Raw genomic sequence first — 22,126 nt, forward strand, 5'->3', positions numbered from 1 at the left:
TATGCAATTTAAACTGTATTTTAAATTCTGAAGACTTACAGATTTGTTTTCTAGATGATCTGTCCTAATAATTTTTCAAAATAGCAAAAATACAGCTGTTTCAGCATTTGTTATCAGGTCATAATTCCAGTATATATAAGTCCCATCGTGATTACTTTATTAAAAGATAGATTTTTGATAGAGTTAAAGGAAAGAACTATTTTAGGATGGCTTTTGCTGAATAACAATAATTTTTATTCATATAAAGAAATTTTATCCTTTTGCTCGCTTCTAAAATAGGCATTGGTTAGTACTATTTCAAAACTTTATTGCCAGGCATGGGGTTGCATGCCAGCACTTGGGAGGCTGAGGTAAGCATCACAGTGAGTTTGAGGCCAGCCTGGACTACAAAGTGATACCTTATCTCAAAAATAAATAAAAATGAAAGTACAAATAAAGATAAGAGCTTATTTTTAAAAAAACTATTAACTGAGCAGTATTAAAATAGTCAACTTTGAGGTGCAAGTCAACTGGGCAAATGGAATTCTCTGGTTATTACTCTCAACCAACAGTTTAATTTTTTAAATTAGTTAATTTTTTTGGGGGGGTACCAGAGGTCAAACTTGGGACCTTGCACTTGCGAGGCAGACAGTGGAATGACTGAGCTAAATCCCTGGCTCAGTTTTTTGGTTTTTTGACTCAGGCTCTCACTTCGTTGTTCAGGCTGGCCTTGAACTCACTTGTGTAGTCCAGGCTTGTCTCAAACTCACCGGGATCCATGTGCTCCATCTCTTGAATGCTGGAATTACAGGCATGCACCACCGTGTCTAGCCCTCAACATTTTTGGAGTTGACTTTTAAACTTTAAAAAAAGTTTTTGTAGTGAAATTTTAATACAAGTTTGATTTTCAATATGAGATTGGCATTTTTAATTTTTTAACAGAAAAACCAGATTTAGGTAAAGGTAGTACCTCTTGTGATTTAAAGACTGACATGAAAGCAATAGTGAATTTCTTATATTTGCTTTAAAGCAGTTACTTAATAATTTGGTTTATGTCTTATTCTAGAAATTTCTTTCTTGTTTTTTTTGAGATTGAGTCTCACTCTAGTTCAGACTGGCCTTGAACTCATTATGTTGTTTAAGCTGGCCTCAAATTCACAGTGATCCTCCTGCCTCAGCCTCCCAAATACTGGGATTACAAGTATTAGCCACCATAACAGGGCTTAGAAATTTCTTAAACTTTGACTTTTGTTTCAATATCAGAGGAGGAAACAATATGACAATGACTAGTGATTTTTTAAATTTATTTTTATTTGTTTTTTTGCAAGACAAGGTTTCACTATGTGTAGTCCAGGCTCCTTTTTAACTCACTAGCCCATGCTGGCCTCTCAAATGCTGGGATTACAGGCATGTGCCACCATGCCCAGCTAAGACTAGTGATTTTGAGGAATAATTGAAATCACCTAGAGTATGCTTTTTAAAATACATACATACTTAGATTACACTTCACATCCTTTGAGGCAGAATCCTTCCAATTGGAAGCCAGGCAAAAATGCTTGAATAAAATCCTCACATGATGCCGATGTAGTCATTTGATTAAGATTACTTAAATTCTGTCCCTAAAGAATAGATCATTTGTCATATGTGCTTGAAATAATATGGACTGAGTATGTACAGTAGTCACAATATTAATAATGATAGTGTCTATAGAGGGCACTTAACCTGTGCAAATCATTTAAATTACTGCAGACATTTATACTAGTCTTGCCTCCCAGTAGCCTATTCTCAGTACAGCACTTCAATTTTCTTCTTTCTGTCCCTGGTCTTTAAACTTACCGAGAAGCCCAGGTTGGCCTGGAATTTGTGATCCTACTGCAGACTCCAGAGTGCTGGCATTATAGGCATGCACCACTGCACCTGGCCCCAAAGCAGTTCCTTAACATAAATTATGCATCACCTAACATAGGGTGACTTTAATCAGACTTTTTACTAATTGTCTACCACAATGAAATAAATAGTCGCAAACTTAGTGAAGTGCAGTAAACAGAAAGTCATTATTTTTCTCTGTCATGATTCTAGGGCTCAACTGGGCCAGCTGGTTGGTTCTTGCTCAAGGTCTCATATGTTTGCATTACATGGTTGCTGGAGCTACTTTTCTCACATATCTGGTGGTTGATGTGCCTATAGGCCAGGCTCTGTATAAGCCAGAGCTGCATATAACCTCAGTAAGATTTACATTTCCTTATGGCAGATGGCTGTGTTATCAGGTAGCCTGCTTCTAAAGTGGCTTGCCAACTAAATGTTACAGGGTTCAGGGTTGCTCACCTCTCCTTCTAGAGTTAGATTCCAGGTTCTTCTCATCTTGAACAAAGAATTGAATGAAATAATCAGAAAAAAAAAATCACTGGCAAAGTTTATTCAAGAAAGTAAAAGTGAAGAGTGGGAAGAAACTGGCTGTCTGCAGAGTGAGCTTGGGCCAAGTAAAGAGAAAAAGTGGGTAAAAGCAAAAACAAAAGTACATGGTGTGTCTGGAAAATGCAGTGTGGGTTATTGTGGGAAGTTAGGATAACCAACTCTTCATAGGTCACCTCTCCTTTTAGGGTGTCCAGATCTCAAGAAAATGTACAAAAACTTCTGCATAAGGGTCCTGAGAGATGGTGCTGGGATCCCACACCTCAGGCTGACATCCGGTCTAGGCCATCCTAGTAAAAACCTGCTTGAGTTCTTGCAAGAAGACTGTCAGGAGTTTGGGAAATGTTCTCTTCATGTGTCCGGATTTTGTAATTAATAGGTCATGCCTAGTACCCCAGCCAGCCTTGCCGTCCTACTCTTCTGTCTCAGCTGGATTCCAAGGGCAAATAATAAAAGGAAAAGGGCAAAAATCCCAAGTAGAAACTGTTACCATTCTTTTCAGCCTAGCCTGAGGAGTAATATATCATCCTTTACTTTTGTTATACACCATGTATAATAAACATGTCACTCAGACCAACTCTTTTTACAGTGGAGGGGGAAAGTATTCCATTCTTAAGTATGAGAGAATTTATGGAAATGTTGAAACTATCACATGCTGTATTCTTTGGGTTTTTGAGGTAGAGTCTCACTTTGTAGTGCAGGCTGGCCTGGGGCTCATAGTGATCATCTTGCCTCAGCCTCCCAAGTGCTAGCATTATGGGTATGCACCACCACACCCAGCTCACCACACACTTTATAAGATAGTGACGTCTCATTAAGTTTGAAATTCAGTTGTATATAGAAGGTGTCATGATGGAGACCATGGTAATCTCAAAAATAACCAGTTTTGTTTGTTTTGAAAAAAGTAATGATTTCTTTTACTGAGTATTAGTTAACATATATTTGGCTTGGGTTCAGGGTCTCGTACAAAAAATTTTTTTAAATACTAGAATAATGTTAAAGCAAGGTTTATGTAACACTGTAAGGGGCTCTGTGGAAAAGTGATAGCCATATCAAATGCATTTTAAAACCTTGCATTTACTGAGTGAAAGAGCAGGCAGAATCACTTGCATTATTTTATTTTTAGATTTAAATTTTGAAGAATATAGAGCTCAATTCTCTAAATATGTATGTGAATGGTGTGACTATTTTCACAAATCTTTATTTTAAATAAGAAAGGGAGTACCATGATTGATACTTTGAGAAAAATAAAAGTTCTTTTGAGTCACAAAATTATAAAGCTTATGTAGCTTTAATAAAAAAGAACTATTTTTCAGCTTTATATTAGTCTTTGTGTTGGATATTCATACATTGTTAAATATTCATATATTCTTATATTTGTGTTGGATAGTCATATAACAGTTACAACATAGGCATCCTCCATAGAGAAATTGAGATTGAAGAAGTGAGATCCTGTGTTTAGGATCATGGAAGAGTAGGGTAAGTGGGAGAATCTAGCCTCAAATGTAAAACAGTATTGTTTCAAAGCCATTTTCTCTTGTGTTCACCCGCAATATTGCTTCTTATTTGCTGTCATGTTTTAAATAGAAGCTCCTTGAGGCAGAACCTGTTACTTGTAATTTATCTTTATATCTTTAGTGCTTTAGATTTCAGCACCTAGTAAGTATGCTTGGCAAACTGTCAGCTGGGCGTGCACACCTGTAATCCTAGCACTCTGGGAGGATGATGAAGGATTGTAAATCAGAGCCCAGCCTGATTTACTTAGCAAGACCCTTTCTCAAAAAATAAAAAGGATTGAGGAATGTAGCTCAGTGTGAAGGCCCCGGTTTGATCCCCTCTATCAATCACCCCTACCAAATTTGCTGTATATTGTAATTAGTATCAGCCAAATGTAGCCATTCAACATTAATTTGGCTGATTCCATTTGTGATTTTAATCCTAAATTGCTGTTTAAATGATAAGGTTGTAGGTTGTAGCCAGTCTGGTAACTTTTTTGTTTTTTTTAACAAACTAGTTGAGGTGTCATGAAAAGGTAAGTATCTAGCAGTGACTGGCATTTACAAATAACATCTTGTTTATATGACTGGTCTTTTCATTGTCTAAAGTGTGTGTTGTGTCAAATCTTCATGGTTAGGTCTCTGACCTCTGAACACAAAAATTGCCATGTAAGAATAGGTATTGAACCCTTCAGGATTCATGGGGACAGGTGATTTACAATTGCTGATGATATTTAGACTTATTTGAAGAAATTTATTTTCTAAACTTTCAGTTCAGAGACTTTGGTTTAAGTAAAGTACCAATACAATTTTATATTTTATGAGAGTAACAAACCAGAAAATAGGATAATATGAAGGATGTAGTGTCTTATGAAGGGGTTGCTGTAAATTTCTAAGATTATTTTATGATAATCACCCAAAAAATACAAAAGAGCAAGAAGTTAACCAAGTAGAAGCCCAAAGGATTCAGCTGAGGGCCTAGATCCCAGCAGTTTCCTACACAAGTCCAAAAAAAGGCTTAGAGTCCAAGACATTTGCCTCAAATCCAGCCAGTGGCCTAGAGCCCACAGCAATGTCTCATGCTTGTCCGTATTGAGGATCTGCACCTGGAAGGCCCAAAGGCCAGTGGTAGAAGCTAGAAATTCTACACTGATGAGATGGAGGATTTGTGTCACAAAACTGGGGGATCTACATTGGAGCCAGGAAGTGATGCTCACAGTGAAGATCAGAGCTCCCCTGAGGAAAACAGCAGCCAATCCCAGTGACAGCAAGGCCCCGAGCTTTTCCTCAGAAGAGAACAACCTAGTTTACAGCAGGAAAAGCATCTGCATCAAGCTTCTCCTAGAAAGTCAACAGGCCAAGATCTTCCCCTCTAGTTCTCTTTTTATGTCTATTGGTAACAATCTTCAGGTGGGTCCTCCATGCCCAGACCATGCTAATTCAGTTCACTTGGGCATTACAAGTTGCCCATTAGTCAATCCATTACAGTAGCTTCAGAAAGATATTAGAATAATTAACTAGGAAGCCATCAGGAGCTCAGGCCTATCACTCTTTCATACTTTTTTCTCTTCAAGTAAGTGTTCTCTTTCTAGGTCCATGTAGTAGAAGGCAGCCCCCACCCCCGAAAGATTCTAACTTCAGGTGTTACAGTTCTGCTGACTACAGATTTAATATCTTTCAGTCTCCTCGGGTGAGAGAAAATGCTCCACTGGGTTGAACCAGATGCCTGTTTTTGTTTTTTGGTTTTTGTTTTTTTTTTCCTATTCTGTTACAACCAGGCGGGAAGTATTACCGGATAATAAAATGTGTGTTGGGGAAAAAATAGGTGTTAGAAAAGAGTGTTAGGGGGCTGCTCCCTTTCAAATGAAAGACTAGTCATCACAGCTGTGCTGCCGAATTGGGTGGGTTGATTATTGCATATGTGTGCTTGCCAAGTTGTATTTCCCTAAGGGCTGTAATTTTAAAATTTGCCCAGAAGTACTGTATTTGCTTGTGGTGAACTTTTCTTAAAGAAAGGAGGAGTAATTATGAATTAAGCGGCTATCCTAAAAGTCTCTTGCTATATATTCATTTTTGATAGCAGAAATCTCAGTATTGATAAATGGTTCCAACATATGGGCAGGAAAACAAACACCCTCATGCATATTAGTTTTTTCTCATCTGAAATATTAAAAGTGTATTATGTGGGTCCTTGACAGTTGTAGACATTGTGTAAAATGTTCTTGTTCAGAACCAGTGATGTTGTGAGAAGACTATTAACACTTGGACTCTTAAGACTTGGTGTCTAACACCTCTCATTTGTCTTGCTTATGTTTCAATGTGTGTAATAAGCAACCTGCAGTTTCTACATAGTCATTTAAAGAATGTTGCTGGGCATGGTTGTGCACACCTGTAATCCCAGCTACTCTGGAACCTAAGGCAGGAGGAGGATTACAAATTTGAGGTGGGAGCTTGTGATCTAGCTCAAGTCCCAAGGTTCAGTTTCCAGTACTGAAGTATATAAAAATAACTTTCAAGTACTTTAAAAATAATTGTTTTTGTTTTTGAGCTGGGGTCTCTGTTTGTCAGGCTGGCCAGCTGCCAACTTCTGGGCTCAAGTGAATCTTCTGCCTCTGCCTTCTGAGTAGCTGAGACTAAAGGAATTCATCATCATGCCCAGCTCAAAATAGGTTTGATTAGAAGATGACTAAGTGTTTTTTCTTCTCTTCCTCTTTACATTTGTGTTACTATTTTGCTTACAAATTAAATGAGTCTTCACCCTTAGGGATGTTTAGGGTGATTTAACAGTATTATGGATGCCTAATGTAGATCTGAATCCTGGTGAAGGTGAAACTTTTTAAAAATAAGATTTCCAGCACATGGCTATATTTTGTTTGTTTGTTTGTTTATTGGGGGTGGTTTTTGAGACAGGGTCTCACTATGGAGTTGGGACTGACCTGGAACTCACTATATAGCCCAGTCTGGTCTCGAACTCACAGCAATCCTCCTGCCTCAACCTCCCGAGTGGTGGGATTGATTACAGGAGTGCGCCACCACCCCTGGCCACATGGTGATATTTTAAAGACTTACTTAACAAATGTTATAATTAATCTTTAAAATCTTTTAGTAATAGCTTGTTGCTTTGAAAGGTTTTGTAATAGTTACGATAATTTCTAGCATAAGATAACCACTAAGCAGACACAACATATTTCAAGCTGGCTTCTCCTTGTTTTCCTAATTCCTGCTTTTTTTCTGTTGTTTCCTTATGGTGCCTTCTTTCCCTCTATTGCTTTTCTTTTTTTGAATTTAGGGAAAAGTAGACTTATAAAGTTTACCTCATTAGACTCATTCATAGGAAAATGGATACATATTGAGGATATACTCCTAAGTGAAATAAATAAATCACACATGTGTAAATACTGAATAGTTTCTCTGGTGTGAATAAACTGTAATAGTAAATAAGATCCTAATGAGATAACTGACATTGTGAAATGGGAAGAAAAGGGCTAAAGGCGTAGGAAAAGTGGGAAGGGTAGGGGAAAGGTAATAAGGGGAAAAAAATATGAGAAAATGGAAATAAAGTGTTTGTAAAGCGGGGAGGAGAGGAGGGGGTGAAGGGAGGGCAGGGACAAGGGGAAAAATGAGAACCAAGACCACCTGTCATGTAAAGGTACAAGATCCCAATAATGAATGTAACTGTACTGTATACCTAAAATGTACCAATAAACTCAATAAAAGAAAAAAAAAGTTTACCCCAAGAAGTTAGGGTGTTATTCTGGCATGGTGCTGCACACCTCTATAGCACTCTGGGAGGCTGAGGCATAACTTTCTGATTGAAAGTTTGAGCAACTTAGTGATGTACCATGAACCTACCTTAAAATGAAAAGGGCTGGGGATGTAGCACAGTGAAAGCCTTGGGTTCAATCCCCAGTTCCACAAAAAAAGGAAAGGATTGTTTCATCCACGTAAATTTGTGTTTTGAAAGAAACTGATGAGGGCCCAGAAGAAATGAGGAGTAATGGAGTTTCATGCACTGTGGCACTCAAATCAGGTCATGCTTTTCAGAAGGTCTGGCTCAGTTTCTAGGACTGCAGACACACTGCATAAAAACTTTTTATAAAAAGTATCTTTGTTTAAAACACCAGTTAAAGAGCCAAAGAATTAATATTTTGAAGTGGGTAGGTAGAATGAAGGGTCTGTCATAAGATAAAAAGCATCACCAAACAAGCATTAGTTTTAGTAGTAAAGTTGTATAAAGGTAAATTGAGAATAGATTATAGAAGTCTGGGGATTAAGTAATTTTAAAAATTTAAAGCAGAAAATTATTTTAATGAAAAGATTAGTTGCTGAGTTGGATCAGAGATCAGTTTTGAACCTATTATGCTAATACATGAAAGTGGAGTCCTAATATTTTTCTTTTAGAAATTTTTTTAATTGAGGTGAAGTTCACACATCATACAATATATCTTTTGAAATTTACAATTCAGTAGCTTTTCATATATTTCCAAACTTACACATCCATTATTGTTGTCTAATTCCAGAACAGTTTCATCAGTCCCTCACAAAAACTCATTTGTTAACATAACTCTTCTTTCTCCCCTGGCCTGACTAATCTGTCTCTATGAGTTTGCCTATTCAAGTTATTTCATAAAAATTAATTAATATATGATCTTTTATGCCTGGCTTCTTCAACATAGCATGTTTCTTTTTCCTTTTTTTTTTTTTTTTTTGTACTGGGTATTGAAACCAGGGCCCTTTGCACTGAGCTACGCCTCCAGCCCTTTTTACGTTTTATTTTGAGACAGGATCTTCTAAGTTACCTAGACTGGGCTTAAACTGATGCTCCTCCTACTTCAGCAGGAATGCTAAGATAACAGGCATACACCACCACATCTGGCTCCAGTTTCTAATGTTTATCTATATTGTATTATGTCAGTACTTTGTCCCTATAAAAAGCTGAATGATATTCTACTATTATGTAATGTATATGACATTTTGTTTATCGTTTCATTAGTTGATGAACCTTTGAGTGTTGCACTAGTTTGGTGTTTGTTTTCTGGATAATGCTGCTAGGAATATGAGTTGCAGTTTTTTTGTCTGTGTTTTCAGTATTATTGGTTATTATACCTAGGAGTGAAATTGTGGGATTGTAGGGTAACTGTTTAACTTTGTGGCACTGCCAGTGTGTTTTCCAAAGTGGCTGTGCCATTTTTTGTTCCCATCTCCAATGTATGAGAGTTTCTACAGCCTCAATATATAAATACTTAATTTTTTTCAGTACTCTGGGGATTGAACCCTGTACTTGTGGGTACATGCCACGCAAGTGCTCTAGCACTGAGCTATACTCTAATCCTGTTTCTAATATCTCTATATCCTCCCAGATACCAATACTTGTTATTGCCTGACTTGATTTTAGCTACCCTAAAAAGTAGCAATGATAGTTTTGATTTGTACTTCCTTAATGATTAATGATGTTATTATCTTTATGTGCTTTGGGGCATTTCTTTTATCTTTGGAGAAATACCTATTCAAACTCCTTTGCTTATATTTGGGTTTTGTCTTTTATTTTCTTCTTGTTGAGTTGTAAGAGCTATAAATGTATTCTGGATACAAGTCCATTATCAGAATATGATATGAAGATATTTATTCCCATTCTGTGCGTTTTTTCAACTTTCTGGTAGTGCTAATATTCTTTTTAGTGATAATGTGCTTAGTGTTTTTATATTTGAATATGACACTGATATTTTCTTAATTGAGATATTGTTCCAGTGTCTAATTTACTAAGTTTTTTTTTTTTTTAAGAAGGATTGTTGACTGTTTAAATGCCCTTTCATGTTGGAAAGATGTTTTCTTTTTTTGTACCTATTTGTGTGATGTATTGTTAATAGATTTATTAATCTTGGCCTTCTACTACCACATTACTGCCTGAATAGCTGAGACTACAGGGCACACTACTGAGTATACCTCTAGTTAAAAAATTAAAAAGAATTATTGTATGATAATGTTGAGTTGTATGTGTCAGTTATATTGAATTTGTGATATGAGATTGGGACATTTTCTACCTTTTGAGTCCTGAACCTTGTAATCTGATTCCATTTTTAGACGTTTTGTAAATGTGTGCATTTTGTCTTTTAAGGAATAATTTTTCAATTTTTATTAGTACATGTTTGTAGTATGTGATAATTATATTCCTACTAGGGACTTAGAACATGTACACACAACACATCTTAATTCTTTTCTCATCTGCTTTCCCTCCTCCCTCCTCCAATCTCTTGGTCCTTTTCCCTTTTGCAAAAGATCTGTTTCCTATTGTTTATCCTTATTTTTCTCTTTATTTATATTTTTAGTTTTTTATATAAGAAACCATGCCATATTGTAGTATATGTGCTGCCGAAGCAAGCATATAACCAAGCAATATTTCAGCTTATGTGTCTAATTTATTTCACTTAACATTATGAAATCAAGGTGCTCAAGGAATAATATTGACACACTGTATCCATGATTTTTATCCATGGTTTTCTATTTGTTGGTTTGTGTTTCTGTTTTTTTGTTTTTGTTTTTTAAACTTGGCAGTGTCTTGCTGTGTAGTTCAGGTTGGCCTTGAACTCACTATTTAGCCCAGACTGGTCTTAAAACTTGCAGTGATCTTCCTGTCTTCTGCTTACACCTCACAGAGTGCTGGGATTACAGGTGTGCACCACCATACCTGGCATACTTTTCTGTTTCTTGAGCAAATTTTTTCAATTTATATTTTTATAGAAAGTCATATTATGAAACATACTATTTCTTTGAACTTAGTAATTTTTTAATTAAAAAATATTTTTATTAGTGCTGTCAGACTGCAGTTCACATTCCTACTGGCTCATTTCATGTCATTAGATCCTTGAGACATTTTTCTTTTATTGAGTTTATTGGTACATTTTAGGTATACAGTACAGTTACATTCATTATTGGGATCTTGTACCTTTATGTGATAGGTGGTCGTGGTTCTCATTTTTTCCCCTTGTCCCTGCCCTCCCTTCACCCCCTCCTCTCCTCCCCCTTTACAAACACTTTATTTCCATCTTTTCATTTTCTCATATTTCTTTTCCCTTATTACCTTTTCCCTACCCTTCCCACTTTCCCTACACCTTTAGCCCGTCCCATTTCACAATGTCAGTTATCTCATTAGGGTCTTATGTACTATTATAGTTTATTCACACCAGAGAGACTATTCGGTATTTACACATGTGTGACTTATTTATTTCACTTAGGAGTATATCCTCAATATGTATCCATTTTCCTATGGAGACATTTTTCTTTATGTTCTTATTATTCTATTCCCACAAAAAGTAGAACAAGCTCTTGAATCTATTTATTTTTCTCTCTCTTTCTTCTTCCTTCTTTTCTTTCCTTTCTCCTCTTGCCCTTCACCTTTCTTCCATTCTTCTGCCCTCATCCCTTTGCTTCTCTCACCCTTTCCTTTCCTCAGCCCTGCCCCACCCTGTGCTAGGTCTCTGAAGCACTCCATGCCCTTCCCTTCCTTTCTCTTCTTTTCTCTTTTCTTCCCCCTCTTATCTCCTTTTCACCCTCTTTACAGCCTCTTCACTTCTGGGGTAGGTCCTCAGTTTCCTTCTTCAAATCTCTCCAGTGTTTTGCCTCTCCACTAAAAGTGGTCTAGCCAAGCTATCAATGATCTCTACCTTAACACACAGTCACAATTCTAAGTCCTTATTAATAGCTTTTGTTAAACCTGTCCTTCTTGAAACATTTGATTTTTAGGATATCACAGTTTTTTGAAGGTTTCTCTTGCCTTATTTGACTTTCTTCTGTGTCCTGTTTGTCCTATCTCTTCTTCCTGCTCCCTGATTTTATGTCTTTGATCTGTTATTGGACCTGTTCTTTTTTCTGTCTACCCTCAGACTCCTGATGATTTCACCTAAATTTTATTGCTTTAAATTTTATATATAAGCAGATATGTTCCACATTTGTATCTTAAGCTGCAATTTTTTCTCATATCTCTAAATTTTCATATCCAGCTACTTAGAGTTCACCCAAGCAGGTATCTTTTAGGTATTTTTTTAAAAAGTTCTAAATGCAAAAATTCCTTATCCAGCCTTGTAGCAGCTCCATTCTCTGTGGTAGCAAACTGAAGGACATAAGATTTACTGATAGTCTTTGCTTGCTATACACAAAAGGTGCTCCCCTCATATGTGGCATGTAATATTTGTAGAATTTGTTCAGGTTAAATGTCAGTATACTCAAACCATTTAGCACAGAGGAAAATAGCTAGATATATTGAGAGTCACTGTAAAATTCTGAAACATGTTACGGATATCATTATGAATTTTAAAGGAGAAGGTATATACACACACACACACACACACACACTTCTTATTAAGACCCTTGGTTCATGCTTTAGGTTTTTTGCCTCCCTTTCAAATGTGTTGCCTTACATGTAAGAGTCTGGCAGTGGTAAGCAAATGCAAGAATTGATTTTACCACATAGAGTACCAAGAAGCTGAAAAATAGTCAGAAATTAGGATTAGTTTAGCTATTCCAGTGTTGTTAGAGACTTCTTGCTCACTTTGTAATTCTATTGTGTCATGCTTGCTGACTTAATGGTAATAGAGTTGTTGCAGAACTAGATTATCATATATAGATTGAAGGCTAGAAAAATGCAAGACTATTAGTTTCAGACGCATTTGTTCCCATTTATCAGGAAGCAAAGTCTTCCCCAAACTGGCTCCCTTTCCCTTGTCTCTCCCTCCTGGGCTTGTTGCTACGCTGAATAGATTCTTATAAGTGGAAGTAAATTTAATAAGTAATAGTGCCTGTCTCAGAGACTGATCAAAAACTACTAAAATTACATATAATTAGCGATTAGAGTTTATTTGCATTTTTTTTATTTTTTAGTAAAATGAAAAGTTTGTTGATAAAGGATCTTAGTTTGCAAATATATTAAAACAATGCATTTAGATGTTAGCAAATATGTGTGAGCACATGTGCTTCTATATTTTTAAGAAATGAGCATTATGGTTTGACTGTTTGCTTATAACTTTTCAGTTTATAATGGTCAGTTTTGAAGAATTTTGTTTTAACGTTTGATGTAAATCAGGAATTAAAGGTGATGTTCTTTAGTTATAGAAATATGTTTTTAATTAATTTTAGTTCTCTTTTGCTTTCCATAGCATGTTGACTCAATTAAGAAACATCAGGGAGATAAATTCAACCCAGTGGTAAGTAGCCTTAATTTTTTTGTTAGAAAGTTTTCTGCTTTTTTTTTTTTTTTAATAGTACATGTATTATAGTACCTAATATTTACATTCATTCTGTGAACTTCATACGTGAACATAACATATCTTAATTCCTTTTTTTCCCCCTTCCCTTCTCTCTTTCCACCTGTTGATCTCCTTCCTATTTGAGAAAAATCTCTCTCTTCTTCCTGTTATCTTCTGTTTTGCTCTTTTTCTCAGACTGGGTCTCACTTTGTATATGAAGTTCAGGCTGGCCTTGAACTTACTAAAAAAGGAAGAAAGCAAATTATCATCATTGGCATATGACATGATCCTCTACGTAGAAGATCCAAAATATTCCATAAAAAAAACTGTTAGAATTAAAAACTAAATAATGGAGTGTGACATAAAATCAAAACACAAAAGTCAGGAGCATTCTGTACATCAGTAATTAACCAAACCAAAACAATACTATTCATAATAGCACCAAGAAAAATGAAATACTTAAGAACTAACTTAACCAAGGAAGTGAAAGATCTCTACAATAAAAAATACAGTATTCTAAAAAAGGAAATCAAACAAGACATTAGAAAATAGAAAGCCTCTGTTCCCCCCCCCCTTTTTTGTTTGGTACTAGGGATTGAACTGAGGACCTTGCGCTTGGAAGGCATGCCTCAGCACTACTGAGCCAAATCCTCAGCCCTTCCTTCCTTCCTTCATATATCTTTTTTTTTTCTCATTGAGTTTATTGGTAGATTTTAGGTATACAGTACAGTTACATTCATCATTGGAATCTTGTCCCTTTACATAACAGATCTTGGTTCTCATTTTTTCCCCTTATCCCTGCCCTCCCTTCACCCCCTTCTCCCTTTCCTATTTGCAAATACTTTATTTCCATTTTTTCACTTTCTCATATTCTTTTCTTTTCCCTTATTACCTTTCCCCTACCCTTCCCATTTTTCCTACACCTTTAGCACTTTTCTTCCTATTTCACATTGTCAGTTATCTCATTAGGATCTTACGTACTATTATAGTTTTTCACACCCACCAGAGAAACTATTCGGTATTTACACATGTGACTCATTTATTTCACTTAGGAGTATATCCTAAATATGTATCCATTTTCCTATGAATGAATCTAATTTTTCTTTCTTTATGTCTGAGTAGTATTCCATTATATAGAAAAACCACATCTTTATCTAGTCTCCAAATGATGGGCAAATGATCTGCTTCCAAGTTTTAGCTATTACAAACTATGCTGCTATAAACATAGGTGTGCATATATCACTGTGATATGGTTCTTTTAATTCTTTTGGAAAGATACCCAACAGAGGGATGGCTGGGTCAAATAGAACCTCTAAATCTAGTTCTTAGAGGTATCTCCATATTGATTTCCATAGTGGTTGCACCAGTCTGCACTCCCACCAACAATGGAGAAGGATTCCGATTTCTCCCCACAACCCCGCCAATATTTGTTATTGTTTGATTTCTTGATAGCAGCCATTCTTTGTGGGGTGAGGTGGAATCTCAGTGTTGTTTCCATCTGCATCTCTCAGATGACCAGTGATGTGGAACATTTTTCATATATTTACTTGCTGCTTTTATTTCTTTGAGAAATATCTGTTCATTTCAGATGCCCATTTTTGAATTGGGTCTTTATATTTGGAGGGGCTGATTGCTTTGAGTTCTTTATATATTCTAGATAATAGTCCTTTGAGCAACAGCTGGTAAAATTTTTTCCCACATTGTAGGTTGTCTCTTAGTTCTGTTGATGGTTTCTTTTGCAGTGCAGAAGCTTTTTAATAAGATGAGATCCCAGTTATTGATTCTTTCTGCTAGTTCCCGTGCTACTGAGAATTTGTTCATAAAGTCTTTTCTTATGCCAGTGTCTTCAAGAGTTCTGCCTAACTTATCTTCCAGCAAGTTTAGTGTTTCTGTTTTAATATTTAGATCTTTAATCTGCTTGGATTTTAATTTCATGCATGGTGAAAGATAAGGGTCTAGTTTTAATCTTTGGTAGGTTGAAATCCAGTTTTTCCAACACCATTTATTAAAGAGGCCATCTTGCCTCCAGTGAGGATGGTCAGCTCCTTTGTCAAAGATGAGGTAGCTGAGTACATCTGGAGTTGTTTTTGTATCCTCCAATCTGTTCCACTGATCCTCAGGTCTGTTTCTTTGCCAGTGCCATGCTGTTTTTATCACAGTGGCTTTGTAGTATAGTTTCAAGTTGGGAATTGTTATACCTGCTGCCATGTCTCTGTTGCCTAGGATGGCTTTTGGTATTCTAGGTCTCTTATGGTTCCAAATGAATTTTTTAATTCTTCTTTCTAGTTCTGTAAAACATACTGTTGGAATTTCAATTGGCATTGCTTTGAATCTGTATAACAGTTTTGGTAGTATGGCCATTTTCACTATGTTGATTCTTCCTACGCAGCAGCAGGGGATATTTTTCCATTTTCTTATGTCCTATTTGATGTCTTTTTTTCAGAGTACTGTAGTTTTCAGTGTAGAGGTCTTTTATGTCTTTCGTTAGATTGGTTCCTAGTTACTTCATTTCTTTGAATGCTGTTGTGAAAGGAATTGTTTCCCTAATTTCTCTCTGTGAGTCTGTTATTTGTGTACAAGAAGGTTATTGATTTTTGAGTGTTGACCTTGTTTGTATCCAGCTATTCTGCTAAAAGTGTCAGTTAAGTCTAGAAGTCTTTTGGAGGAATTTTTTGGGTCTTCAATGTAGAATATCATATCATCAACAAATAATGACAGTTTAACTTCTTCCTTTCCTGCCTTTATTGCTTTAATTTTTTTTACTTGTCTAATTGTTGTGGCTAATTTTTCTAGAACTATATTGAGGAGTGGTGATAGTGGGGATCCTTGTCTTGTTCCTGTTTTTTATGTGAAGGTTTTCTGTTTTGGGCCATTTAATATGATGTTGGTTGTTGGGTTTTCATTGATAGCCTTTATTAGGTTGAGATATAGACCATCTATTACAATTTTTTGCAGAGTTTTTATCATTAATGGATGTTGAATTTTGTCAAATGCTTTTTCTGCAACTATCGAGAGGATCGTATGTTTTTTGTCCTTGACTCTGTTAATATAATGTATAACATTTATTGACTTACGTATGTTGAACCATTCTTGCATTCCTGGAATAAATCTGACTTGGTCAGGATGTATGATCTTCTTGATGATCCTCTGTAATCTTTTTGCTAGTATCTTATTAAGGATTTCTGCATCTACATTCATTAAAGAGATTGGCCTATAGTTCTCTTTTTTAGTTGGGTCTTTCCCTGGTTTGGGAATCAAAGTAATATTTGCTTCCAGGAATCAATTTGGAAGTATTACTTCCTTTTCAATTTCATTGAAAAATTTAAAGCGTAGTGGCAGTAGTAGTTCTCTAAATGTCTTGTAAAATTCAGCAGTGAATCCATCAGGACCTGGGCTTTTCTTTCTTGGTAAGTTTTTAATTACATTTTCAATTTCACTGATTGTTATTGGGTTGTTTAAAATGTTTTTATCTTCGTTCAACTTTGGTAATTCATAAGTATCTAGAAATCTGTCCATTTTTTCTACGTTTTTCATTTTATTTGAGTACAGGTTCTAAAAGTAGGTATTGATGATCGTCTGGATTTCTGTTGGATCTGTTGTGACTTCATCTTTTTCATTCCTAATTGCATGGATCTGAGCCTTTTCTTTCCTTTTTTTTTGATAAGGTTAGCTTGGGGTTTATCGATTTTATTTATTCTTTCAGAAAACTCTTCGATTCATTTATTTTTTGTATTGTTTTCTTAGTTTCCATTGCAATGATTTCTGCTCTAATCTTTATAGTTTCCTCTCTTGTATGAGCTTTGGGTTTTTCTTGCTGTTCTTTTTCAAGGAGTCTAAGATTCATCATTAGATTGTTTATTTGAGCTCACTCTGTTTTCATAGTGTGGGCATTCAATGCTATGAATTTTCCATGTAGAACTGCTTCCATTGTGTCCAATAGATTCCTATATGTTGTATTGGCATTCTCATTTATTTGAAAAAACTGTCTAATTTCTTCTTTAGTTTCCTCTGTGATCCATTGATTGTTCAGTAAAGTGTTGTTCAATTTCCATGGTTTTGTGAAGTTCCCACTGTTGTTTATGCTATTGATCTCCATCTGGATTGCCATATGATCCGATAATATGTAGGGAATAACTTCCTTTCCTCTGCATTTATGCAAACCTGTTCTTTGAGCTAGTATGTGGTCTATCTTGGAGAATGATCCATGTATAGCTGAAAATGTTTATTCTGATTTTGTAAGATGGAACACTCTATAGACATCTGTCAAGTCCACATGTTCAAAAGCTTGGTTCAGTTTGATTTTTTTGTTTGACCTAGATGATGTGTCTGTTTGTGATAGTGGGGTATTTAGATCCCCCACTACAATTGTATTAGTGCTTATTTGCTTTTTCATGTTACTTAATATTTGTTTTATATAGTTGGGGCATTAATATTTGGGGCATATATGCATATAATTGTCATCTCTTCCTCTTGAATTGTTCCCTTTACAAGGATGTAGTGGCGTTCTTTGTCTCTCTTAATCAATTTTGGTTTGAAATTTACTTTGTCTGCAAATAAAGATAGCTAACCCTGCTTTTTTCTGGGTTCCTGTGGCATGGAGAATTGTTTTCCATCCTTTCACTTTCAGTCTGTGGGCTTCTTTTGCACTAAGTGTGTTTCTTGTATACAACATGTTGTTGGATTTTGCTTCTTAATCCATTCTGCCAGTCTGTTTCTCTTGATTGATGAATTGAGGCCATTGACATTGATGTTTATAACTGATATGTACTGACTTATTATTGTCATGTGATTCCCCCCCCCTTTTAGTTTCTTGCCTTGCCTATTTGATTTGCTCTGTTGGGCTTCATGGTGTTGTTGCCTTCATTGTCTTTTTTTAGTATCTTGTTTAGAATTCCTTGTAGGGCTGGTTTGGTATTCATGATTTTTCTCAGGTGTTCTTTGTCATGGAAGTATCTTATTTCCCCATCCATTTTGAAAGAGAGTTTTGCAGGATACATCAGTCTAGGTTGGAGGTTGTTTTCTTTTAGGACTTGAGATACCTCACTCCAGGCTCTTCTTAACCTGAGGGTTTGTGTTGAAAAGCCTGCTGTGATTCTGATGGGCTTTCCTTTGCATCTGATTTGTTTCTTTTCTCTTACTGCTTGAAGTATTTAATCTTCTATTGGATTTCTGGAATCTTGATTATTGCTTCATATATCTTTTATTTTACTTTTTTTCTGGCCTCATTGCTCTTTCTAGTAGTTTCAAGAATTATGTTGAACAGGAGTTGTTATAGTAGATATCTTGTCTTGTTTTTCTTGATTTTAGAGGGCAACGTTTCAATTTTTCCCAATTAATATGTTGTTGACAGTAGGTTTGTCATAAGTGACTATCAGACTGAGATAAGGTCTTTCTATATATAATTTCTTTGTGTTTTTATCATTAAAGGGTGTTAAATTTTGTTAAAGGCTTTTTCTGTGACTACTGAGATGATCGTGTAATTTTTGTCCTTGTTTCATTTTGTGTGGTATATCGTATTTATTGATTGGTGTATATTGAACCATCCTTGCATCCCTGGATGAAGCCTACTTGTCACACTGTATGATCTTTTTGATAAGTTCTTTCATTCTGTTTGCCAATGTATTTCTGAGGATTTTGGTAGTACTGAGAGTTGAACCTAGGCCCTCATGCTTGCCTTCAAGCACTCCACAGCCTGAGCTAAGCCCACAGTCCCATTACTAAGGATTCTTCCATCTATGTTCATTAAAGTAATTAGTCTGACAGTGTTTTTTTTGGGTTAGATCCTTGCATGGTTTGGGAATGAAGTTAATGGTAGCTTCCAGGAGTGACTTTGGAAATACACTCCCTTTCAAATTCATTAAAGAGCTTAAGGAATATTGGTGTTCAGTCTTTCCTGAAGTTTTTGTAGAATTAAACAGTGAAACCACTGGGATCTGAGGTTTTCTTAGTTGGTAGGTTTTTAAAAAAAAATTAGAGCTTCAGTATCATTGCCTATTACTGAATTATTCAGGGTGTTTAAATCTTCCTGGTCCAGTTTTAGTCATCCGTGTGTGTGTGTGTGTGTGTGTGTGTGTGTGTGTGTATGAATCTATTCTGAATTTTTTAATATATTGGTGTACAGGTTTACAAAGTAGTTGTTAGTTTATCTTTTCGATTTTAGGCAATGTCTAATGTGATTTCACCTTTTTTCTTTTTTTGAGGTACCAGGGATCAAACTCAAGACCTTGCACTTGTGAGGCAGGTTGCAACGCTATTGAGCTATATCTCAGCCCACCTTTTTCATTTCTAATTGAATTGATTTATGTTTTTCCTTTCCTGTTTTTGTAGATCTGCTAAAAGTTTGTCTGTTTTATTATTTTGAAGAATCAGCTCTTCAATTCGTTATTTGTATCCCCCTCTCCAATTTCATTGATTTATGATCTAATTTTTATAATTTTCCTCCTTGTAGTAGGTTTGGGTTTAGATTGTTCTTGTTTTTCTAGAGCCTTGCAGTGCATCATTAGGGTATATATTTGGTCTTTTTCTATGTGTTAGTCACTTTTTTATTGCTGGGACGAAATATGTTAAAGGAGGAAAGGTTTATTTTCATCTCACAGTTTATAGAGGTTTCAGTCCATAGTCATCTGGCTTCAAGGCAGGGTGGCATGGCAGAGGAGAGAGTGTCTGTGACATGGCAGCAGGAAACAGAGAGCTTTCCTTTTTTTCCATTTTATTTTATCTAGGCAGTTAGCCTATTGGTCGGTTGGTGCCACCCAAACACAGGATGAGTCTTTTTTCTTCAGTATAAATACATTATCCACACCCAGATTTATGCTTAAATCAATCAGCAGGCTATTTCAGTATCACATGCCCATGATGCAGTTAGCTCTCAAAAGTTCTACCTGTGAGTGAGCATATGAGCCTGTAAGGGGCTATGTAGATATAAACCTTAACACTGTTTTTGTGATATGGATCCTCACAGGTATAAACTTTTCTTTTAGAACTGCTTTCACTGTGTCCTGTAGTTCTCATATGTTCTACTTGCATTATCATTTCGTTCTAGAAACTTTATTTTGTCCTTGATTTCCTCTGTAACCCATAGTTTATTTAAGAATGTATTGTTTGGGGGCGCAAGCCTGTAATCTCAGCACTCAGGAGGTGAGGCAGGATCGTTATGAGTTTGAGGTCAGCCTGGGCTACATAGTGAGTTCAAGGCCAGCCTGAACTATATACATAGTGAGACCCTGTCTCACTCCTCTCTTCAAGAATGCACAGTAGTATGTAGTTTCCATACTTTTGCATTTCTCTGTTGTCTTGCTGTAGAGTTCTCATTTCATTGTGCTATGAGCTGTGATGATAATATGCATGGCACAGTTTCAATTCTTTTACTTAAGTTTGTTGTGTCGGCTAGTATGGGGTTTGTTTTGGAGAAAGTTCCATGTGCTGCTGAGAAGAATGTATATTTTGTTGTTGGGTAGAATACTGTAGATAATCTCTTAAATCCATTTGCCAGCCACACCCAGAACTATGCCAATCCAGTCAGTCAGTGGACTAATCCAGTTACCATACACCCTGAATCCATATTCATATACCCTAGATCCATCGAGCTGTGATAAGCCCTACCAATGAGCACATATGGCTTTGGGAAGACATCTAGATACAAGCCATAACAGTTGCTATATTGCCTAGGCTGAGCTTGCTTTTTTAATCCTCTTGTTTCAGCCTTCCCGGGTGCTGCGATTATATAAATACTTTACTGCACGCACGCAGCTTTGTTTTGAAACTCCCGAAGAAATTTGTCACAAAGACCTTTTGATACTTTAATGGTTTTGAGGACCTCTTAGTGCCAGAAATTAAAAGGAAAGTATTATAATGGTTTGTTTTGTTTTGTTTTTTGAGGCAGAGTCTTGATTTGTAGTTCAGGCTAGCTCTGAACTCATTATGTAGCCCAGGCTGGCCTTAAACTTGTCGCAACCTTCCTGTGTCAGCCTCTTGAGTGCTAGGACTATAGGTGTGAGGTACCACACTCAACAGTATTAGCGTTTGCTTGCAAACTGAGAAGCAGACATATGAAGCAGACAAACTTGGTGGCAAACACCTATTATCCCAGCAGGAGGAAGGGTGAGGCAGCCTGAACTACATAGGAAGACTCTGTTCAAAACAAAGCAAAAAGGCAGTTTCTGTAGAAGCATATAAATGGTTACTTCATGCATTGTTTTATAAAGTACAAAAGTACTTTGAATTTAATATGAAATTCAGGAATAAAAATGTGGATACTAAAGCAATGTTAAATGGATTCCAATGGGTATATGTAGCAGAGGGGAGATGTTTATCTGTGGATTATGAGCTGGAATAATTTGTTCTGAAAAATTGATATGTATGTTTTAATTAAATTTTTTTTATATTTTACTATTGCAGTATCTAAATATGACTACAAAACGAAGTTTGTTTGTGCGGTTGGTTCCATGTCGCTGTCTACGAGGAGAAGAGGAGACTGTCACTACTCTGGATTATTCTCATTGCAGTTTGGAACAAGTTCCCAAAGAGATTTTTACTTTTGAAAAAACTTTGGAAGAGCTCTATTTAGATGCTAATCAGATTGAAGAACTTCCAAAGGTATGCTAATACTGTCTTTGAAGAACTACCTTTGGTCATTTCTTTGCCTAACAATTTGGGGTTTTTTTGTTTGTATTTTTTTGAGTCTGGGTCTCCCTATGTGGTTTAGGCTGGCCTTCAACTCAGTATAGCAGCCCAGGCTGTCCTGCTTTTAGCAATCCTCCTACTTCAGCCTCCTGAGTGCTGGGATTACAGATACGTGCTACCATGCCTGGCACAATTTGTTGTTCTAATGATGTGCTAATACTGTCAATATATGGATGCATGTTGCTTCTGTTTTGTGTGTGTGTGTGTGTGTGTGATTTCTCCTTTTCAGTTTAGTTTTACCTTAGTGTACTGAAATTCAGATTATTATTGTTGCTTCTGAATTCTTATTCTTTTTTTTTTTTTTTTTTTTTTTTTTTG

At 36.1% G+C, this 22,126-nt stretch overlaps 1 protein-coding gene across 9 annotated transcripts in view; it reads left to right on the forward strand.

Moving 5' to 3' along the window:
- Positions 1-22,126, forward strand: part of Erbin (erbb2 interacting protein) — a 115,205-nt gene that overhangs the window by 22,062 nt on the left and 71,017 nt on the right. For all 9 annotated transcript variants that reach the window (XM_010637259.1, XM_033761178.1, XM_033761190.1 and 6 more), the window contains exons 2-3: positions 13,037-13,084; positions 21,524-21,721. In XM_010637259.1, the coding sequence (XP_010635561.1) occupies positions 21,533-21,721 (189 nt within the window). In that variant the 5' untranslated portion in view covers positions 13,037-13,084; positions 21,524-21,532. The remainder of the gene's footprint in view (positions 1-13,036; positions 13,085-21,523; positions 21,722-22,126) is intronic.

This window comes from Fukomys damarensis, unplaced genomic scaffold, assembly GCF_012274545.1.
Source record: "Fukomys damarensis isolate Sample0158 unplaced genomic scaffold, DMR_v1.0_HiC HiC_scaffold_1, whole genome shotgun sequence".
Taxonomy (NCBI): Eukaryota; Metazoa; Chordata; class Mammalia; order Rodentia; family Bathyergidae; genus Fukomys; species Fukomys damarensis.